Source organism: Gracilinanus agilis, chromosome 2, assembly GCF_016433145.1.
Source record: "Gracilinanus agilis isolate LMUSP501 chromosome 2, AgileGrace, whole genome shotgun sequence".
Classification (NCBI taxonomy): Eukaryota; Metazoa; Chordata; class Mammalia; order Didelphimorphia; family Didelphidae; genus Gracilinanus; species Gracilinanus agilis.
The window spans coordinates 674,942,733-674,962,839 of NC_058131.1; the positions used below are offsets into that span (position 1 = coordinate 674,942,733).

The 20,107-nt window shown below is 40.0% G+C and overlaps 1 protein-coding gene across 1 annotated transcript in view; it reads left to right on the plus strand.

The window, feature by feature from the left end:
• Positions 1-334: 334 nt before the first annotated feature.
• The window catches only part of SNUPN (snurportin 1), a 37,135-nt gene continuing 17,362 nt past the window's right edge, over positions 335-20,107 (plus strand). The window contains exons 1-5 of the mRNA XM_044662827.1: positions 335-463; positions 4,817-4,979; positions 6,582-6,720; positions 18,940-19,044; positions 19,211-19,307. Coding sequence (XP_044518762.1) covers positions 4,822-4,979; positions 6,582-6,720; positions 18,940-19,044; positions 19,211-19,307 — 499 coding nt within the window. The 5' untranslated portion in view covers positions 335-463; positions 4,817-4,821. The remainder of the gene's footprint in view (positions 464-4,816; positions 4,980-6,581; positions 6,721-18,939; positions 19,045-19,210; positions 19,308-20,107) is intronic.

Below are 20,107 nucleotides of genomic sequence, written 5' to 3' on the forward strand. Positions count from 1 at the left end.
AGTGCAGCGCCCGAAAGGGTAGCATCGGGCTGGAGTCCCCACCTCTGGGCGTTAAGCCCGCCCTCCTCTGGCTCCGCCTACAAGAGCACTTCCGGCCCAAGGCCTCGGTATTTTCTCGTCTAAGCTTGGCGTCTCCGCGAGAAGCCGACCGTTGGAGGCGCCGGAAGACAGTTGAGGAGGCACGCCCGCCGACCGGGGCGCATGCGCAGGTGAGAGCTTGCCGGGCCGGGGTAGTGGGTGGCGGTCGTGCGGCTGCTCTTCCTGACCGCGCAGCTATGGCGGCGAGGCGGGGGCGGGGCTCCGCGGGCACGCGGCTGCTTGGGCTCCTTCCCTTCCTCCCTGCGGGGCCAGATCACTGCGACGGAAGCGGCTGCGCGCGAGCCTCGACCTGGGCGCCCTGGTGTTTGGGCCCCTATCCCGGAGCGCGCCCCGGCCCAGCCCGGCCCAGCCTGGCCGCCGCCACGTACGTCTGCGCGCCGGGACCCCCGCTGGGATCTCTCCTCCCCCCCACTCCCCGGAGATCTCTTCCCGTGATCCCCTCCTATCCCTCCCCGAAGACCCTCCCGGTGATTTTCCCTCAGTGATCTTCATCTCTGAGACCCCTTCCTCAGAGACCCCTCCTTGGACCTCTCTTAGTGGCCCCACAATCCCTCCCCAGAGACCCCTCCTCATTCTCTTCCGTCTGGGACGCTCATCCGAGACCCTTCCTTCTGACCTTGTGATGGATGTGATCATCCCCATCCTATTATTTTCTTTCTTTGTGACTCTCCTCACCTATCTTTCCCTTGATCCCTCTCTGTCCCCAGGCTTCTGATCCTGCCCCCTCTTCTATCTGCCCTCTCTAGAAGTTGAGAAGTTAAGGTAGTAAGAGCACTCAGTTTCAAGGCCCAGTGTTTGGGTTCTCTGCTACACAATCCACCAACATTTCCTTCTCTAAGCCTTTATTTTTCTCATCCTAAAATTTATTTTGGAGTTGGAAGGGCTCTTCTGGATCAGCTGTCTAAACCTGGGAAACTTTTAGACTTGGATTGGAATTCTAGATATGACACTTCCTAGCAAACTATGTGACTGGAAAAACCCTCTGATTGTAAAATTGGGATAATACAATAACATCATAATAACATGGCCCTTATTATGTCCTGGAGTTTTGACCCTGGATTCTTGAAGTTTGGGTCCTATTGCATAGGAAAGCTTTACATTAAGTTCCTGGCCATAGGTGATTTCAGTTTTGGGGGGACTGACCCAGCTGAACACAGAGAGGTAAAATTAAAAACATTGTCTCATGGGATACTTGGGACATCTACTTATAAAACAGCCATCAGAGACAGACCTATAGCTTATGGCACAAGATCTTTAACAAATTCTTGGAAGAAATGAAATTTTCCTAAGCAAACCACCACAGTTTTGAATACTTAGTAACTCCAATACAAAGTACAGTCTCTTTTGGGACACTTATCCCATCACCTTTTCTTCAAGCATTTTAAGTCATGTCTGACTCTGTGATCCCATTTGGAGTTTTCTTGGCAAAGGTACCCGAGCAGTTTGCCGTTTTCTTCACCAGCTCATTTTTACAGCTGAGAAAACAGGGTTGATGTAGTAAGTGTCAGAGGCCAGATCTGAACTCAGGAAGATTAGCCTAGATGTTTCCAGGCCCAGCACTCTATCCACTGCAATATCTAGTTGCCCCCACTACGTTCTTAGGACAGAGGAAAAAGTCAATACCAAATTAGGGGAAAGAATTTTAAAATGAGAGATGGCTTACCATTGAGATAATTCTCTCCTTGACAATTTCAGTTATTTACTATTATTGAAAAAAGGAAAAAATTTGCCTCCAAACTCCCCTTTTCTCTGGGTTCCAGGTTCATATTCTTGGCATCATCTTGGATTTTGGACTCATTCTACGACTGCCATGCCTGGACAGTTTCTGCCTTCAGAACATGCCTCACATCTGATCCCTCTCACATAGCTACCATTTTAGTTCAGGCCTTTAACATCCTTTTAATTAGCCTGTCTGCCTTGAGTCTAACCATTTGACTATCTGTCACTCCAGTGCCTTCCTAGTCCTTCTCAAAAGAGAAATTCTTCTAGTTAGCTCTTAAAACCTTGGCTAGTCTCACCCCAGATTATCTTCTTAGCCTTATTGAATGGTCCTCCCCATTCCATTCTCTGTGATCCAGTGAAACAAGCCTTCTTCACTAATGAAACTCCCTTTCCCACCTCTTGGCCTTTTGAACTGGTTATCCTCCATGCCTGAAATGGACTCCTCTATCCTTTATCTCTTCCTTTAAGACACCACTGCATAAAACCTTCCCTGAGACCTCTAATTGGTGATGTCTTCTATCCCCAACTTTGCATTTACTCTATTTTTATTAACTTTACTTTGGGGCTGTATGTCCCAAGTAGAACATATGTTTAAGAGATAATGCAGTAGCACCATGGATAGAGCATCTAGCAGTGCTTGGCACACAGCAGGCACTATAGAAATGTTAGCTGCTATTACATGTTCTTTACCATTAGAATATAAACTCATTTCAAGTGAGGATTGTCTCATTTGTGTTACCTATGTTCCTCTTGCTAGTGTGTCTCCATCACTTAGCAAAGTTCCTAGCACATGGTAGCTGCTAATATAAATCATTGTTATAGGACAGCTCGGTGAGTCACTAATGGATCAGCGGATAGAAAGCCAGGCCTGGAGTTGGAAAGACCTGGGTTCAAATATGGTTTCAGACACTTCTTAGTTGTGAGACCCTGGGCAAATCACTTAACCACCATTGCCGAGGCCTTACTGCTCTTCTGCTTTAAAACTAATACATAGTTTTGATTTTAAGATTGAAAGTAAGGGTTTAAAATAAGTAATTAAATAGTTATTGATTGATTTGATTTAATCTGATGTACAGTAGTTGGAAGGAAAATCCACAGAAAAGAATAGGTGATTTTGCCCTTCGGCTTATAAAGTGCTGTTAATGATCCTAAGCTTCTTCTTAAAAAAATTAAAGCTCATTTTTTTAATTCTAGTAGTTTTCTAATGGTGATATATAGTTGTTGAAAATGAATTTTCCTGTATCAAGTCACTTTTTTTCCAATTAATAAGCATTTTTCTCCTCCCATTTGGAAAACAAAACAAAACAAAACACCACAACTCCTATGTCAAATAATGGCCAGCATTTGTACACTTTTAAGGTTTACAAAGTGCTTTACAAACATTTGATCCTTACAGCAATCCTAATAGGTAGGTGCTATTATCAGCCAATTTTTACAGATGAAGAAACCAAGGCAAACAGATTAAATGACTTACCCAGGGCCACAGCTAGTAAGTGTCAAAGGCCAGATTTGAATTCAAGTCTTCTGACTCTAGGCCTAATACTCTCTGTTTTCTGTATCACCTTGCTGCCTCTGACAGATTTAGTAATCATGCAAAAAAGATTCCCTCTTTGGCTATGTCCAGAAATGTATGTTTGATTCTGAACTGTGAGCCATATGTACACAGCTATAACTTTGGAGGCTAGACTATAGCCAAAGAATGAAATCATGGATTTTTCAAAGGAGTATCATGAGGTATGTGGTATATATGGAGTGGAGGTAATTGGAATAATGGATAGTAGAGTTAGGATGGCCTGAATTAGAGTACTGCCCTTGACACTTACAAACACTATGACCTAGAAAGTTAGCTACCTCTCAGTGCCCTCATCTGTAAAATGGAGATGATAATACCTGTCTTATTGAGTTGTTTTTTTTTTAACCCTTGTACTTCAGTGTATTGTCTCATAGGTGGAAGAGTGGTAAGGGTGGGCAATGGGGGTCAAGTGACTTGCCCAGGGTCACACAGCTGGGAAGTGGCTGAGGCCAGATTTGAACCTAGGACCTCCTGTCTCTAGGCCTGGCTCTCAATCCACTGAGCTACCCAGCTGCCCCTCTTATTGAGTTTTAAACCAAGCTTAAATCAGATAATGTCCTTGATACACTTTGCACACTTTAGATGACTATATAAATATTGGCAGCTAGGTGACTCAGTGGATAGATTGTTGGGCCTAGAGTCAAGACCCAAGTTCAAATCTGGTCTTAGACACTTATTAGCTGTGTGATCCCGGACAAATAACAACTTTTTTTTGCCTCAGTTTCTTTATAAAATGAGCTGGAGAAGGAAATGGCAGATCACCCCATTATCTTTGCCAAGAAACTCTGAACTAGAGTCTTGAAGAGTTAGACAACTATAAGCCTCTGAATGATAACAACATAAATGTCAGCCCCTGTGGGTATGAGCAGCCTGTGTTGTATCTCTAGTGATAGCTATTGGGAAACAGCAGAAAAGATCATACCTGCGAGATGTGCCTGGAGGAGGAGGCTGGCTATGGCCTGAGTGCTCAGTGGTACTCTGGAGATGGGAGGACATAAGGAAGAGCTGGGTTGACATCTCTGAGGCTGTGTTCCACCTGTGACCTTGGAGAGAGATTGTTGGTCCTCTGACTCTTTGAGTGTCTCTACCATCTTGTTGAGTGTCAAGTATTTACCACTCGGATCCTGGTGCTTTCATTCCTTTTTCTATTAAGTTGTCACCTCCTTCCTGCCATCCTAGCTCTCCTGTCTTTGCCCTGGGATTGGAGGTGGTCACAGTCTGGCTGGGCCACATCCTTCCACTGTGAGCCCTCCAGTTCTCCATTCCCCAAATAAGCTCTCTTCATTTTTCCCACCCCACTTCCAAGTGATCTTCCCCCTTGTCTCAGCCAAACCATCTCTCTCCAGGCTCCACCCCCCTCAAGGAATCTTCTCTTGGGGCCTGCCCTTGTTAATGGTCGCCCTTTGTTTATTACTATTACAGGAAACATGGAGGAACTGAGTCAAGCCCTGGCGAGCAGCTTTTCAGTCTCCCAAGACCTGAACAGCCCCACAGCCCCTCACCCTCGTCTGTCACAGTACAAGTCCAAGTACAGTTCGTTGGAACAGGGGGAAAGGCGACGTAAACTCCTGGAGCTTCAAAAGTCGTATGTGGATCTCTCATCTCTTCTGCATTTTAAGAGGGCTGGTTGCAAAGCTCCCTGGTCATACTTGTTAGCCTTGTCCTCTCGGCCAGAGATCCCCTTTTCTTCCTGTCTGGCAGTGATGGGAGGCTTTTTAGGCCACGGCTTAGGAAAAGATGAAGTTGGTGCTGTCCCAGTCTTTCCATTGGCCAAAGCCATCTGGTTGAAAAGCCCCACTGTAGTGATTATTTGCTTAGATTCTGCTTTATTTCTGAGGAAGAGGTATAGAGCTTGATTAGATCATTAAAACTTAGTCACTGTTCCCCCTGGGGTTCTCTCCCCTTAGTGAGGGCTGACATGTGAATTCTATTGCTGAGTGAAGCCTGGTGTTGGTGCAGATTTCCTAGTCTCCTTCCACTTGAATGTTTCCTCTAAGCACAGGGGAATTCAAAGAAAATAATTCCAAAGTGAACCCAGGGAAATGTCTAATATATGCCTTATCCAAAATGCCAGGATGAGCAAAGCAAGTGGAGAGATAAGACACAGAATTAGATTGTCTGACAATGGGCTGCTTCTGGGGTAAGGGGCTCTGATTTGATGCTAAGGGCACTGCTGGTATCCCCACTAATAAATGGCCCTGAACTCGAACTTAGAAGAAGAGGTTAACAGCAGCATGGTGGGTGTCCTAGAGGTTGGGCAGCACTATGACGACATACAGGGGTAGTCTCCAGGTTAAGGATTATGTTTGTAAGTCCTGTTTCTGTTGTGGATTTGTATTCCACTTCTAGGTGACTCTTTTTCTTGGAATAAAAGTCTATTATTATATACAGTTAAGAGGGAAGGAAGGAAGGAAGGAGGGGGAGAGAGCATGTAGTGTCTTAGCAGTTGTTGGCTGGCTTGGGATTTTTCAGTAGGTTGAGATGATACTTGAGTGAACTCTTCAGTATTTCAAATAAAAGTCACTTACAAAGGCATTTGAAGAACCAGCTGTATAACTGATAGTGAAAATCTGGAAGTGATACAGATATCCACCAGTGGGGCTTGGCAAAAGCAGGCTGGTATACTCACACGATGGAGAGGGAGACAAGCATTGGAGTGAGAAGAGCCTGAGTTCCAGTTCTGCCTCTTAACATATTACATCAAGATTTAAAAAATCCATGTCAAAGATTTAAAAGTATATATATCAATTCATATTGGAACACGAAAGTTTTTTTTAAATGACAAAGATTTGGGCTCTTTTTGTGGACATACGTATTTGAAATAATTTTGTGGGGGCAGTGAGATGGCACAGAGAGCCAGGTCTGGAGTCAGGAGCACATGAATTCAAATCTGGCCTCAGAAACTTCCTAGCTCTGTGACCCTGGGCAAAGTCACTTAACTCCAGTTGTCCAGCCCTTACCACTCTTCTGTCTTAGAATTAAAACTAAGATAGAAGGGTGGGCTTTTTTTTAAAGTTCCTAAGAAAATGATCACTAACACTGCTTTGTGGCTGAAGCCCCATGTCACCCCCTATCTTGCTGCTAGAAGATCCTCTACGTGTGCTACACCAGCATTTAGAGCCTCTTATTATCAGCATGAGATTACTTACTTTTAAGAGCCTTGTGCCTCTTTTTTCTTTTTTTAAAGCAAGCGACTAGACTACGTGAACCATGCTAGGAGACTGGCTGAGGATGACTGGACGGGGATGGATAATGAGGAAGATAAGGAAGAAGAAGGGATGGACATTGACACTGGCAAGAAGCTGCCAAGGCGATATGCTAACCAGGCAAGTCATCTGCTGGGGTCTCTGAAGTCCAAGAAAATAAGAATGATAGAATGATACCACTGTAGAGAACTTTTTTTTTTTCAACATGGATTGTAAACATACTTACACATGTTGTGATCTTCATTTTGATGTTATCAAAATTATCCATTTCATTTTTCATAATGTTCTCTGTGTCTTGTTTAATCACAAATTCTTCCATTATCCAATAAGTCTGACAGGTAAACTTTTCCATGTTCCTTTAATTTGTTTATGGCATCCCCCTTTATTTTTTTTTTTTATTTTATTTTTTATTTTTTTTTTTAAACTCTTACCACTTTCCGTCTTGGAGTCAATACTGTGTATTGGCTCCAAGGCAGAAGAGTGGTAAGGGTAGGCAATGGGGGTCAAGTGACTTGACCAGGGTCACACAGCTGGGAAGTGTCTAAGGCCAGATTTGAACCTAAGACCTCCCGTCTCTAGGCCTGGCTCTCAATCCGCTGAGCTACCCAGCTGCCCCCATCCCCCTTTATTTTTAGATCAAGTATCCATTTTGGCTTTATTGGCTTGGGGTATTGTGTGAAATGTTAGTCTAGCTTTCTGCCACAGTTTTCCCAGCAGTTTTGTCAAATAGTGAGTTCTTATCCCAATAGTTTGGATCTTTGAGTTTTTCAAATACTAAGTTACTATGGTCATTAACTGCAGTGTTTTGATTTCCTAACCTATTTCATTGATCCACTACTCTATTTCTTAGCCAGTCCCAGATTGTTTTGATTATTACTACTTTATAGTATAGTTTGAGATCTGGTACAGCTAGGCCTCCTTCCTTCATTTTTTCTTTTCATCCTTTGCTATAGTCTTGGCCTTTTATTCTTCTAGGGGAATTTTGTTATTATTTTTTCTAGTTCTAGGAGATAATTTTTTTTATTTATTTGTTTGTTTATTTAGCCCTTAACTTCTGTATATTGGCTCATAGGTGGAAGAGTGGTAAGGGTGGGCAATGGGGGTCAAGTGACTTGCCCAGGGTCACATAGCTGGTAAGTGTCTGAGGCCGGATTTGAACCTAGGACCTCCTGTCTCTAGGCCTGACTCTCAATCCACTGAGCTACCCAGCTGCCCCCCTAGGAGATAATTTTTGAGTAATTTGATATTGCACTGAGTAGGTAAACTAATTTAGGTAGGATTGTCATTTTTATTATATTGGCTTGGCCTATCCATGAGCAATTAATAATTTTCCAGTTGTTTAGGTCTGACTTGATTTTCATGAAAAATATTTTGTGATTGTGCTCGTTTAGTTGCTGGGTTTGTTTTGGTAAGTATACCCATAGCATTTTATATTGTCTACACTTATTTTAAATAGAATTTCCTTTTTTATCTCTTTCTGTTGAACTTTGTTGGTGGTAAATAGAACTACTGATGATTTATGTGGGCTTATTTGGTATCCCGCAACTTTGCTAAAGTTCTTAATTGTTTGTATTATTTTTGGTTGACTCTCTGGGGTTTTCTATATTGTAATCTTTATTTTAATAATTAGGCTCAGAGGATAGAAAAGACAGACCTGGAGTTGCACACAGTTCCAAGAAATAAGTACAGGTGATGGTGTCCCTTAGAAGCTGGCATTGAGGTTGACTCTTCAGAAGTGTAGGATGTAGCCAGGAAAGGAAGGCATCGTGCTATATGTAACAATACCAACTTGAGGGCAAACCGTCTAAGAAGCTAACTAATTTTTACTGCATTTGTGGGACAGGGTAAAATTTCATTTGTTATAAGGGACTTGAGAGCTTGTTCTGGTCAACTTTTTCATTTTACATTGTTAGAAACTCAGATCCAGAGCCATCGAAGTGACTTGCCTAAAATCCATTACATAGTCTCTCCCCCTCTCTGAAAAGATTCATATTTTAGTACAGTGTGAATTAGTGACTAGATTGGTGATGGCAAACCTATGACATGCGTGTCAGCACTGACATATGTGGCCATTTTCGATGACACACAATCCCATGCAGCCTCATACAGAGAAGTATGGGGCCGCGTGCTGAGGATGAAACATTTGCTGTAATGTAGTGTAGACACTGTGCACTACAGATGATTCTACCTATATTAATTTACCTATTTTGGTTTATTAAATAGTTATATATTACAATTATACATTTTAGTTCTTTAAACTATAAATATCACGAAATTATGGTTTTTTTCTCGAAGTGATACACCACCCGAGTTATGCTCATTTTTTTGGCGAATTTTGACACACCAGGCTCAAAAGGTTGCCCATCACTGGACTAGATTGATCCTAGAGAAGGGCTCAAATCCCAGCTTAAGCTTTGTCCTGACTACATCCATGGCAGAGTATAACAAGCAAATCCTTTCATTATCTCTACTCTCTTCACCTTTACTTTTTTCTTTTTAAACCCTTTCTGTCTCAGTAATGGCTCATAAGACAGAGGGTAAGGGCTAGGCAATTGGGGTTAAGTGCCTTGCCCAGGATCAACTAGTTAGGAAGTATCTGAGGACAGATTTGAACCTAGGTCTTTCTGCCTCCAGGTCTGGTGCTCTATTTATTGTGCCACCTAGCTACCCCAACTCATCTTCTTTCCATCCTCTTACCTTCTGTCTTAGAATTGATACTAATTATTAATTCCAAGGCAGAAGAGTGTAAAGGGCTAGACAATTGGAGTGACTTGCCCAGGGTCACACAGCTACAAGTGTCTGAGATCAGATTTGTTCCCAGAACCTCCTGACTCAAGGCCTGATTCTCTATCCCCTGAGCCCCACCTAGCTGCCCCATCCTCACCTTTCAAAGAAAGAGCTTTAGCCCTTCAGAAAAGCAAGTTAGAAAATGATCATAACAAAAGCATAGACTGACAGGTGCTGAGAAGAACCAAACTGAAGTCTCCTTTTTGGACACTGGCATTCCAAAGGGCACCTCAAAACCCATTCTCTTGGGGTGCCATCTGGGGTATGGGATTCAGAAAATCAAAGTGGGAAGAAATTAATTCAGCCAACCAAGAAAGGGACTCCTGGTTTTGAGAAAAGAGCTGAGTAGGAAGTAGAAAGGCTGACATGCCTAGAGCTGGAAGAACAGGCAGCCCAGGAGAAATTGGTTGACCTAAACAGTGAAAGAGCAAAGGAAGGAAACCACTTGTCTAGGGTACAAGGGAGGAATTCAGAGTTTTGATTTTAGGGGAGTTGATGGTTGGAAAAATCTAGTAACTCCTATCCAATATCATTATTTTATTTTTTCTGGGTTATACATGTATTATCTCACAAAACATATTTCCATATTGTTCGTTTTTGTAAACAAATAATCTTATAAAACCAAAAGCCCAAAACATATGCCCAAATAAACAAGTGAAACATCGAATGCTTTGATCTGCATTTCTATTCCAATAGTTCTTTCTCTGGAGGTGATTAGCGTTCTTTGTCCCAAGTCCCTCAGAATTGTCCTGGATCATTTGTATGGCAATAATAGCTAAGTCTATCACAGTTGATCATGCTACAATGTTACTGTTACTGTGTATAATGTTTTTTATCCAGAATCATTATTGACTGAAGGCTCATTCCAGGCAGAGAAAGCCCCCAAGCAGCTGACTCAGATGATCCTGACCTGCTTGCTTGTCATTTAAAGTGATATTAGTTGACCAACTAATTGGCTTTGAGCTAGCTCAACTTAGAAAAATTTCCGCAGGGTTGGTGACCTTCCCCGCCTTTCCCCAGCCTACCATTTACCAAACATTTATTTGGAGGTAATTGGTGGTATGTTGAACAGAGCCTAGAAGACTCAAGTTCCACTCTGGCCTCAGAAATTTCGAGCTGTATGACCCTGGGCAGGTCACTTAACTTCTTATTGTTAAAGTTGCCTGAGAATGCTATCCATTTTCAGAGAAAGAACTCTTGGAGTTGGATGAATGTGGATCAAAGCATACTGTCTTTCATATCAACTTACTTATGGTTTTATTTTGGGGATTTGGTTTGTTATGAATGTGCTCTTATAACAATGACCAATATGGAAGTGGGTTTTGCATGATAATAAAAATAAAATTTAAAAATAAAAAGTTCACTTAACGATAAAAAGAGGATAGTAGTAGTACCTACCTCCTAGGATTATTTTGAGGGTCAAATGAGATAATTATAAAGTTCTTAGCACAGTGTCTGGCACATAGTAAGTGCCTTCCCTTCCCGTTCCTTCCTTCCTTACCCATCCCCTCCATGGGGGAAAAAAAGGGGAAAAAAAAAAAAAAAAGAAATACAGAATACTTGTTACAAATGTGCCTAGTCAAATGAAATCATTCCCACTTTGGCTAAGCTCTCTGCCCCCCCACCCCACCCCCCCGCCCCAAGGGTCCCCCTTTGCATCTTTAGTTCCTCACCTCTCATGAGGATGCTGGATCACATTCTTTCTCAGTCTTCTAGAATCATGGGCAGCCATTGATCAGAGTTCTGAATTCTTTCCAAATTGTTAATTTTTACAGTGTTGTTATAGCATAGTCATGTGGTTCTGTTCACTTCACTTTCTATCAGTCTTCCCAGCCTTCTCTGAAACCTCCTTTTTCTTTTTTTCATTTCTTACAGGACAGTAGCATTCCATTACATTCATATACCATCATTTGTTCAGCCATTCTCCAGTTGATGGGTTGGCAACCTTTCTTCAATGAGGTCCCAGGTTAGCATCTTACTCCTTTCCCTGTGGAGTAGAGGAGAGATGGCAGCTCCCCAGGAGTCTACCTATTGAGCTCATTTAAGTCCTTTCATAGGAATATAACAATGGCTCTCCCAGCCGGAGCATGCTTTTGTGAACCTTGAGTCTTGGAACACGTATTTGACGTTTGGGAATATGATCCTGTGAGGAGAGCCTCTTTTTACAATTTTGGGCTCTCATTCCAAATAATCTTAAATGCTAATTTAACTAATAGTTCAATTTTTAGAAGTTAATAATTAGTTCTTAATATAATTATATGCACATCACAGTGCTTTCAGTTTTTGTTTTTGTTTTTGTTTTTTTATTTTAAACCCTTAACTTCTGTGTATTGACTTATAGGTGGAAGAGTGGTAAGGGTAGGCAATGGGGGTCAAGTGACTTTCCCAGGGTCACACAGCTGGGAAGTGTCTGAGGTCAGATTTGAACCTAGGACCTCCCATCTCTAGGCCTGACTCTCAATCCACTGAGCTACCCAGCTGCTCCCTGCTTCCAGTTTTGACTACAGAACCATTCTATAGATTCAGTGTCCAGAATGAAGGTGCTGATAACCCTGTACTCTTCCCCTATCAGATCACAGCTGGAATATTTAGTTCTCTTTGGATATTTTAGGAAAGAAATTCATAGGATTGAGTAGGTCTAGAGGAGGGTGGTTAGAGGACCTTGTAACAACTGTTTGAAAGAACTAGAGATGTTCAGCTTAGAGAAGGAAAGATTTAGAAAGGAGACATTTTTATTTTAAAATATTTGGTGGCTGGGAGAAGCTAGGTCTGCATAGTGGGTACAGAACCAAGCCTAGTAGATTAGTTCAAATCTGGCTTCAGACTCTTCTTAGCAATGTGATTCTGGACAAGTCACTTAACCCCCATTGCCTAGCCCTCATAGCTTTTCTGCCTTAGAACCAATACATTATATTGATTCTAAGATGAAAAGTAAGGATTTTAAAAATTGCTTTGATTGCTATTATATGAAAGAAAGATTGTTTTATTTACCCCATGAAAGATTGTTTTATTTACCCCATAGACAAAAAGTTAAGACCCAGGGGTTTAGAAAAGCCAGTGGGTGACAAAAATCCTTTTTAAAAAAATAAATGTTTATTGATAGCTTTTGTTTTTTTATATCACCAAAATTTCTCCCAGTTTCCCTCACACTTCAGCCTTTCAGAGAGCCAACTCCCAGAATAACAAATATTGAAAAAAAAAATTAGAAATGATAGAAAAAGCCTGAAAAAATATGCAGAGTACTACCTCCCACCTCTGAGAAGGAGTGAAATAGAGTAGAGTGTCTTTTTACTTATCTTCTTTGGGCCCAGATTAACTTTGTAATTTTGCAATATCCACTTAAAATAATCATTTTCAGTTCCAAATTCTCTCTTCCTTCACTCCCTTCCCCAACCATTGATAAGGCAAGAAATCTGATATTCTTTTTATTTATGAAGTCAGACAAAACCTATTTCCACATTAAACATGTTTGGGGTGGGGTGGCAAGAAAAAATAAGGAAAGTGGAAAGCAGTGTGCTTCAGTCTGCACTCAGAGTTCATTAGTTCTTTCTCAGGAGGTAGATAGGATTTTTTTTTTATTATGATCATGCCCTTTTGAATTGTTGTAGCTCATTGTATTGATCAGAGTTGTTAAGCCTTTCACAGTTGGTTATTGCTACAATATTACTGTCACTCTGTATATGCAACATTCATTTTGTTGCTTGGTGATCCATTTCCTTTTTGGTAGATATAATGTATATTGTTGTGTGGGCTCTGCTTACTTATTCTGTATCAGGACATGTAGACCTTTTCACGATTCTCAGTATTTCACATAAATCTTTAATTATAACTCAGTACTATTCCATTACATCGATGTACTACAATTTCTTTAGCCTGCCTGATAGATGGGCATCTGCTTTGTTTTCAGTTCTTTGCTATACCCAAAGTGCTTCTATCAAAATTTTAAAGAACTGTCAGTACCAATACTCCATAAATTATTCTAAAAAAATTGAGAAGTATTCTTACCATATTTCTTTTCTTTTTTAACCCTCACCTCTGTCTTATAAATTCTAATACAGAACATCAGCAAGGTCTAGGCCAGTGATTCCCAAAGTGGGCACCATCGTCCCCTGGTGGGTGCTGCAGTGATCCAGGGGAGCAGTGATAGTATGTGACAGGGGGCGCTAAGTAATATTTTTTCTGGAGAGGGGGAGGTAGGCCAAAAAAGTTTGGGAACCACTGATCTAGGCAAATGGGGTTAATAACTTGCCCAGAGCCACATAGCTAGGAAGTGTCTGAAGCCATATTTGGACCCAGGTTCTCCTGACTCCAGGCCTGGCACTCTCTCCACTGTGCTACCTCACTATCCCTTACCATACTCCTTTTATGAGACAAATAACTGGTTTTATACATAAACCAAGAAAGAGCATATACAGAAAGAAAAATGTAGACCAGTATCATTAATGAATATTAAATACTTTCAAATAGATCACAGTAATTGAAATCATTCATTTTGACCAAATTGTATTTAAATTAAAGATGCAAGAATCATTCAGAATTAGGAAAACAGTTAACATAATCATATTAAAAACAAAATAAAGAAACTAAAATACTCATAAATGCCAAAAATTTTACAAAGTGTAGACAAAAACTGGGTGGCTCAGTGAATTGAGAGCCAGGCCCACGGGAGGTCCTGGATTCAAATCTAGCCTCAGTGTGTCGTTAGGCAAGCCACTTAAACCTCATTGCCTAACCCTTACCACTCTTCTGCCTTGGAACCAATGCACATTATTGATTCTAAGATGAAAGGTAAGGATTAAAAAAAAACAAGTGTGGACATATAGGGACTTTTTTTTAACATCACAAAAAGTATCTCCCCCCAAACCAAAAGCAGGTATAATATGCAAAGGAATACACTAGAACCTTTTGTAATAAATACAATTGGCTACTCTGTTTACTATTATTTGTTAAGACTTCTAGTAATGCTGTTGATAGTAAGACAAGAAAGAAATAAAAAATACAAAGGTAGGTAGTAAAGGAAATAAAACTATTCACTGATGACATGATCATTTACTTATGAAATATAGCAAAGATAGTAATCTAGAAAATGAATAGCTCCAGCAAAGTTGTAAGCTATAAAATAGACCCTCAAAATCAGCATTATTCTATATAATTTCAAAACCCAAGAGGCAGTAATAGAAAGAGATTTGTTTTGTCTCTTTAAGAAGTGTTTTGCATATGATTGATCACATGGTTCAATGAGGATATCATTGGGGATGTTGATTTTAAATGATCACTCTATTGTAAATATTAATAATATGGAAATAGGTTTTGAACAATGATATATGTATAACCCAATGGAATTGCTTGTTGGCTCCAGGAGGCGGGAAGGAGGAGAGGAGGGAAAGAACATGAATCATGCAACCATAGAAAAATATTCTAAATAAATAAGTTAATTTTTAAAAATAAAATCACAACCCATAAAGAGGTGTTTTGTAAGTAGTTCTGTTTAAAGATTTTGTGTGCCTTGGCTGATTGCTCTCCAAGGATTTCATGCATTTTGTATTTTGAATGCCATATCTCTTTCTGTTACTGCCTCTTAGAAGAACTAAAATAAATAAACAAAAAAGATAGAGGAAGAATAGCACTTCTAGACCTCAAATTCTGTTATAAGGTTGGCATCAAAGCCATCTGGTTTTGATTAAAAAAAATGGAAAAGCATCTCAATGGAATAACTAGGTAAGGGTGTATCAGAAACAATAGAACTCAATAACTTAAGGACAGCTAGGTCACCCAGTAGATAGAGCCAGACCTAGAGATGGGAGGTCCTGGGTTCAAATTTAGCCTCAGACTCTTCCTAGCTGTGTAATCCTGGGCAAGTCACTTAACCCCAGTTACCTAGACATTACCATTCTTCTCTTGGAACCAAGACTTGATACTGATTCTTAGACAGAGGGTAAGGGTTTAAAAAAATTTAAATAACCTAGTGTTCAATAAGCCAAGAAAACATATTTCTCATGAAAACTCCCTATTTGATTAAAAAAAAAAAGTTCTGGGACACCTGGAATTAGGTTTAGACTAACACCACAACATATTCTAAAATGGATATATGACCTTCATATTAAAGATTATACCATAAAATAGATTATAAGGGAAGCAGATTACATTCCTATTATAGTTGTGGGTAGGAAATGTCTTCTTAATCAAACCAAGGGCTAGAGGCAATTGCAAAAGATAATAGATAGCTTTGATTACACGAAACAGCAAAACTGTACAAACAAAATTATTGCAGCTAGGATAAGAAGGGAAGCAGTTAAAGGGAAAATCTTAGTATTCAAGTGTGCAAATCAAGACAATCTTGAGATTTCACCTCATATTCTGCAAATTGTCAAAGATGACCAAAGGTGGAAATAGTCACTGTTGAAGGGATTATGGGAAATCGAGCACACTAGTACATTGTTGGTAGAGCTATGAACCAATAGAAACATTCTAGAAGTCAGTTTGGAATTTAAAAAGTGACTAAAATGTACCCTTTTACCCAGAGATTCCCCAAGGATAGACTGATACCCCAAGGAGGTTATTAATAAGAAGGAAGTACCCATAGGAACCAAAATATAATCAAATTCTTAAAAGAAATACAGATAAAAGAAGATATAAAGAGCCATGAAAAAGTTGATAAATTTACCCTCCCAGCATTCAGTACTTTCAAAAAATACAAAGATAAATCGTTGGAACAAAATAGAGCACCTAGAAATAGTTTATAGAAAAGATTGTTTGATAACCAAAGATTTTAAAGTTAAAAGAATAAATAAAAATAAAATTGTTGGGAAAATTGGATAACAGTAGGGCAAAAAGTGAATTTAGATCTACATCTCAGACTTTATGATGTTACAAACTCCAGCTGGATTTCTGAATCTGAATATATGCACACATTTTTACATATATTTTAAGTTGGAAGAGAAAAAGCAACACATTGATCTCATTTGTAGGGAGGAGGAAAAATTCTTTAAACAAATTTGAGAAATTCTAGAGACAAAATTGGTAGATTTAATTATACAGAAATAAACCAATTTAAGCGTGTTGCAAAAAAAATTTTAAACATTGGGAAAAAATGTGGTAAGTATTCTCAAATACTTACACCTTATAAAAGGTAGCATTGCAGATCTATAAGCATAATACCACTTCTCAGTAGAGAAATGGTCAGCAGAAATCCTTGTAAACAAACTTTTTAAAAAGAAGGGGGAATAAAGAGTTAATTAAAATTAATAAAAGATCAACCAAATCTTGACAATATGTGCAGATGAACATGATTTTTAAAGAAGGAAACATTTTTCAGAACAACCTGAATATTTTTTTAGATTTTCTAATTATCAGTCAATGGATTAACATTTATTAAGTACCTACTGTGTGTCAGGCACTGTGCTAAGTTATGGGGATATAAAAAGGACAGTCCATAGCCTCAAGGAGCTCAGTCTAATGAGGAAAATGCAGATGAAAACTGCTTTATACACTACTTTATACCCATCAAATTGGCAAAAATAAGAATAGTATTGTTCATTGTTAGTGGGACTATAAATTGTTATGAAAAAATTAGACAAAATTATAAAATTCGTTTGAGGAAAAGGGCTAGAATCTGGAGGAGGCAAAGAAGGAAGCAAGCATTTATTAGGCACCTACTCTACTGCTAGGCACTGTGCTAAGTGCTTTATAAATATTACTTCATTTGACCTTCACTGCAACTCTGGGAAGTAAAGGTTATTATTATCCCCATTTTACAGATGAGAAAACTAATGTAAGACATGTTAAGTGACTTGCTTAGAGTCACACAGCTTACAAGTTCTGTGGCTATATCTGAACTCAGAGCTTTCTGCCTCTAGATCCAATGCTCTTTGTGGCACCACCAGGTTCCTCTAGGTGGGAGATGGGAGTGGAGAATGAGGTAGAAGTGAAGGGATAATTGTTCCTCCATGATTCAGAATATATTATAAAGCACTGATCACCAAAACTCTTGGTTACTAGTTAAGATATCGAAAAGTAGATGAGTGAAACAAGCTAGATCATTTCAGTCATGAAATTGAAAGCATTCACACAAAATCAATGCAATCAGGACAAAAAGGAGGCCTTTATTGGGGTGGGGATGAAATCTTTCTGTTGAATACCTAATAATAATCTAAAAGTCAGAAATTAACTTAATTTTACAGGACCAAGACACAATCCCCAGTGAATACAGTGAGTGGTCAAAGGAAAAGAAGAAATGATTCTTAAAAGAGGAATTGCAAACTGTAAACAAACATAGGAAAAATTGTTCCAGATCATTAATAATAAAGGAAATTAAAATCAGAACAATTCTGAGGTTTCACTTCTGGTAAATTGACAACACTGACAAAAGATGGAATAAGTTAGTGTTGGAGATGATGTTGAAAGATATTAACACCAATACATTGTAAATGTGAATTGGCCAGCCATTCTGGAAAGGTTTGGAATTATGCCTAAATGCTAATTGTGCTAAATTTTGCTAAAATTATGCTAAAATAATCATACCTTTTGACCCAAAGATTCCTTTATTAGATATATATTTTAAAAAATGATTTGAAACAGAAGGAAAGGTCACATAAACACCAAAGTAATCATAGCAGGACTTTTTGTGGTAACAAAGAAGTAGAAACAAAGTAGATAGGTGCCTCTTGATGGGAAAGCAACAGTAGTACATGAAGGTGATGGTATTGTAAAAAACAAGATTTCAGATTAGCAAGAGAAGAGTTCCAGGGACTGATTCAGAAGGCAGAAAGCAGAACCAAGGGAGCATTACACAACTATACCTGCAACCATTTCAGTAGAAAGGACAATTGAAAAAACCACTCCGAGGGCTCTGTAATTATAATGTCCCAACTAAGCCTGGGAAAAGAGAGAAGAAGGTGAACCCCCTTTTTTTTTTAAGTAGTGAGGTAGAACATTACATATTTGTTAAACTCAGTTGAGGTGTTGATTTGTTTTGGTGGACTGTTTTTTTATCCTCTCTAAAAAAATAATTTGTTATAAGAAATGATTAGCAAGTTCAGGTAGGGTTAGGATATGTAAAGAAATAAAGGTGATATAAAAACAATATATTAATACCCTTTTTTTTTGTGAGCAAAGTTAGAAAGGCAGATTTTAGCTTAATTTAAGAAAACCCTTCCTGAAAATTAGAGCTATATCCAACAATGATATGGGCTGTCCCAGGAGGGTGAGAATTCTCCATTATTGGACCTCAAAGGGAGGTTGGGTAGTTCAGGCTGCTATAGAGGGGGATTCTTGCATGGGGTGTGGTTGGGGTAACAGGTCTCTGAGGCTCTGTGGGCATGACCTTGTTCTCATCAATTCATCATATTAGAGTTTTCTGTAACCAAAGAGGACCTGCCAGTTTTGAAGGGAAAGAAAGGCTCAGGGAAGAAGGCAGGGTATGAAATGAGGAGTTTGGGGTCTGAGCCCTCATGCTCCCTGGGTGACTGCAGGCCACTCCAGACTGTGTGCTCTTGGTGCCATGGGCCCCCCAGAATGTCAGACATTGACACTCGCTGTCCTTGCCTCCTTTAGTTGATGCTGTCGGAGTGGCTAATTGATGTTCCTTCAGATCTGGGGCAGGAGTGGATCGTGGTGGTGTGTCCCGTGGGGAAAAGAGCCCTGGTCGTGGCCTCCAAGGTGAGTGGCAAGTCTGAGATTACCACGGGTTCACTTTCAGGAAAGGGGGGCTTTGGTCTCTCTGACTTCTGGGAGCTCCTAGTTAGCTAGCAGGACTGCTAGGGGAGGATGGGAGAGTGAGAAGAAAGAAAACTCATCCATTGAAGTTTTTAACTTCCTTTTCCAGGGTTCCACAACAGCATACACCAAGAGCGGGTACTGTGTCAACAGGTTTCCATCCCTTCTTCCTGGAGGCAACAAACGCACCTCAACTACAGGGAAAGGTAGCCTGAGAAATCTTGATCGAAACACCTTCAGATAATGCTCTTTCTTCATCACATGGATCCTTTTCCCAAGTCATTCTAATCCAACAAGCATTTATTAAGCCCCTGTTGTGTGCTGGGCTGGGCTGTATCCTGGAAACACAAAAGACAAAAGTGACAGCAGTCCTGTCTCTCAGAGAGCTTACAAAGCACAGTGTGGGGAGTGTAGCAGTCTTTTTTTTTTTTTTTTTTTTTTTTTTTTAAATTTAAAAAATTTTTTTTTACATTTATTAATATTCATTTTTAACATGGTTACATGATTCATGCTCCTCCTTTCCCCTTCAACCCCCCCCCCCCACCCCCCCCTACCCATGCGCATTTCCACTAGTTTTGTCATGTGTCCTTGATCAAGACCAATTTCCAAATTGTTGGTAGTTGCATTGGTGTGGTAGTTTCGAGTCTACACCCTCAATCATGTCCACCCCGACCCATGCGTTCATGCAGTTGTTTTTCCTATATGTTTCCTCTCCTGCAGTCCCTCCTCTGAATGTAGGTAGCATCTTTACCATAAATCCCTCAGAATTGTCCTGGGTCATTGCATTGCTGCTGGTTCAGAGGTCCATTACATTCGATTTTACCACAGAATGTCAGTCTCTGTGTATAGAGTTCTTCTGGCTCTGCTCCTTTCGCTCTGCATCAGTTCCCGGAGGTCTCTCCAGTTCGCCTGGAACTTCTCCAGTTTATTATTCCTTTTAGCACAATAGTATTCCATCACCCGCATATACCACAGTTTGTTCAGCCATTCCCCAATTGAAGGACAT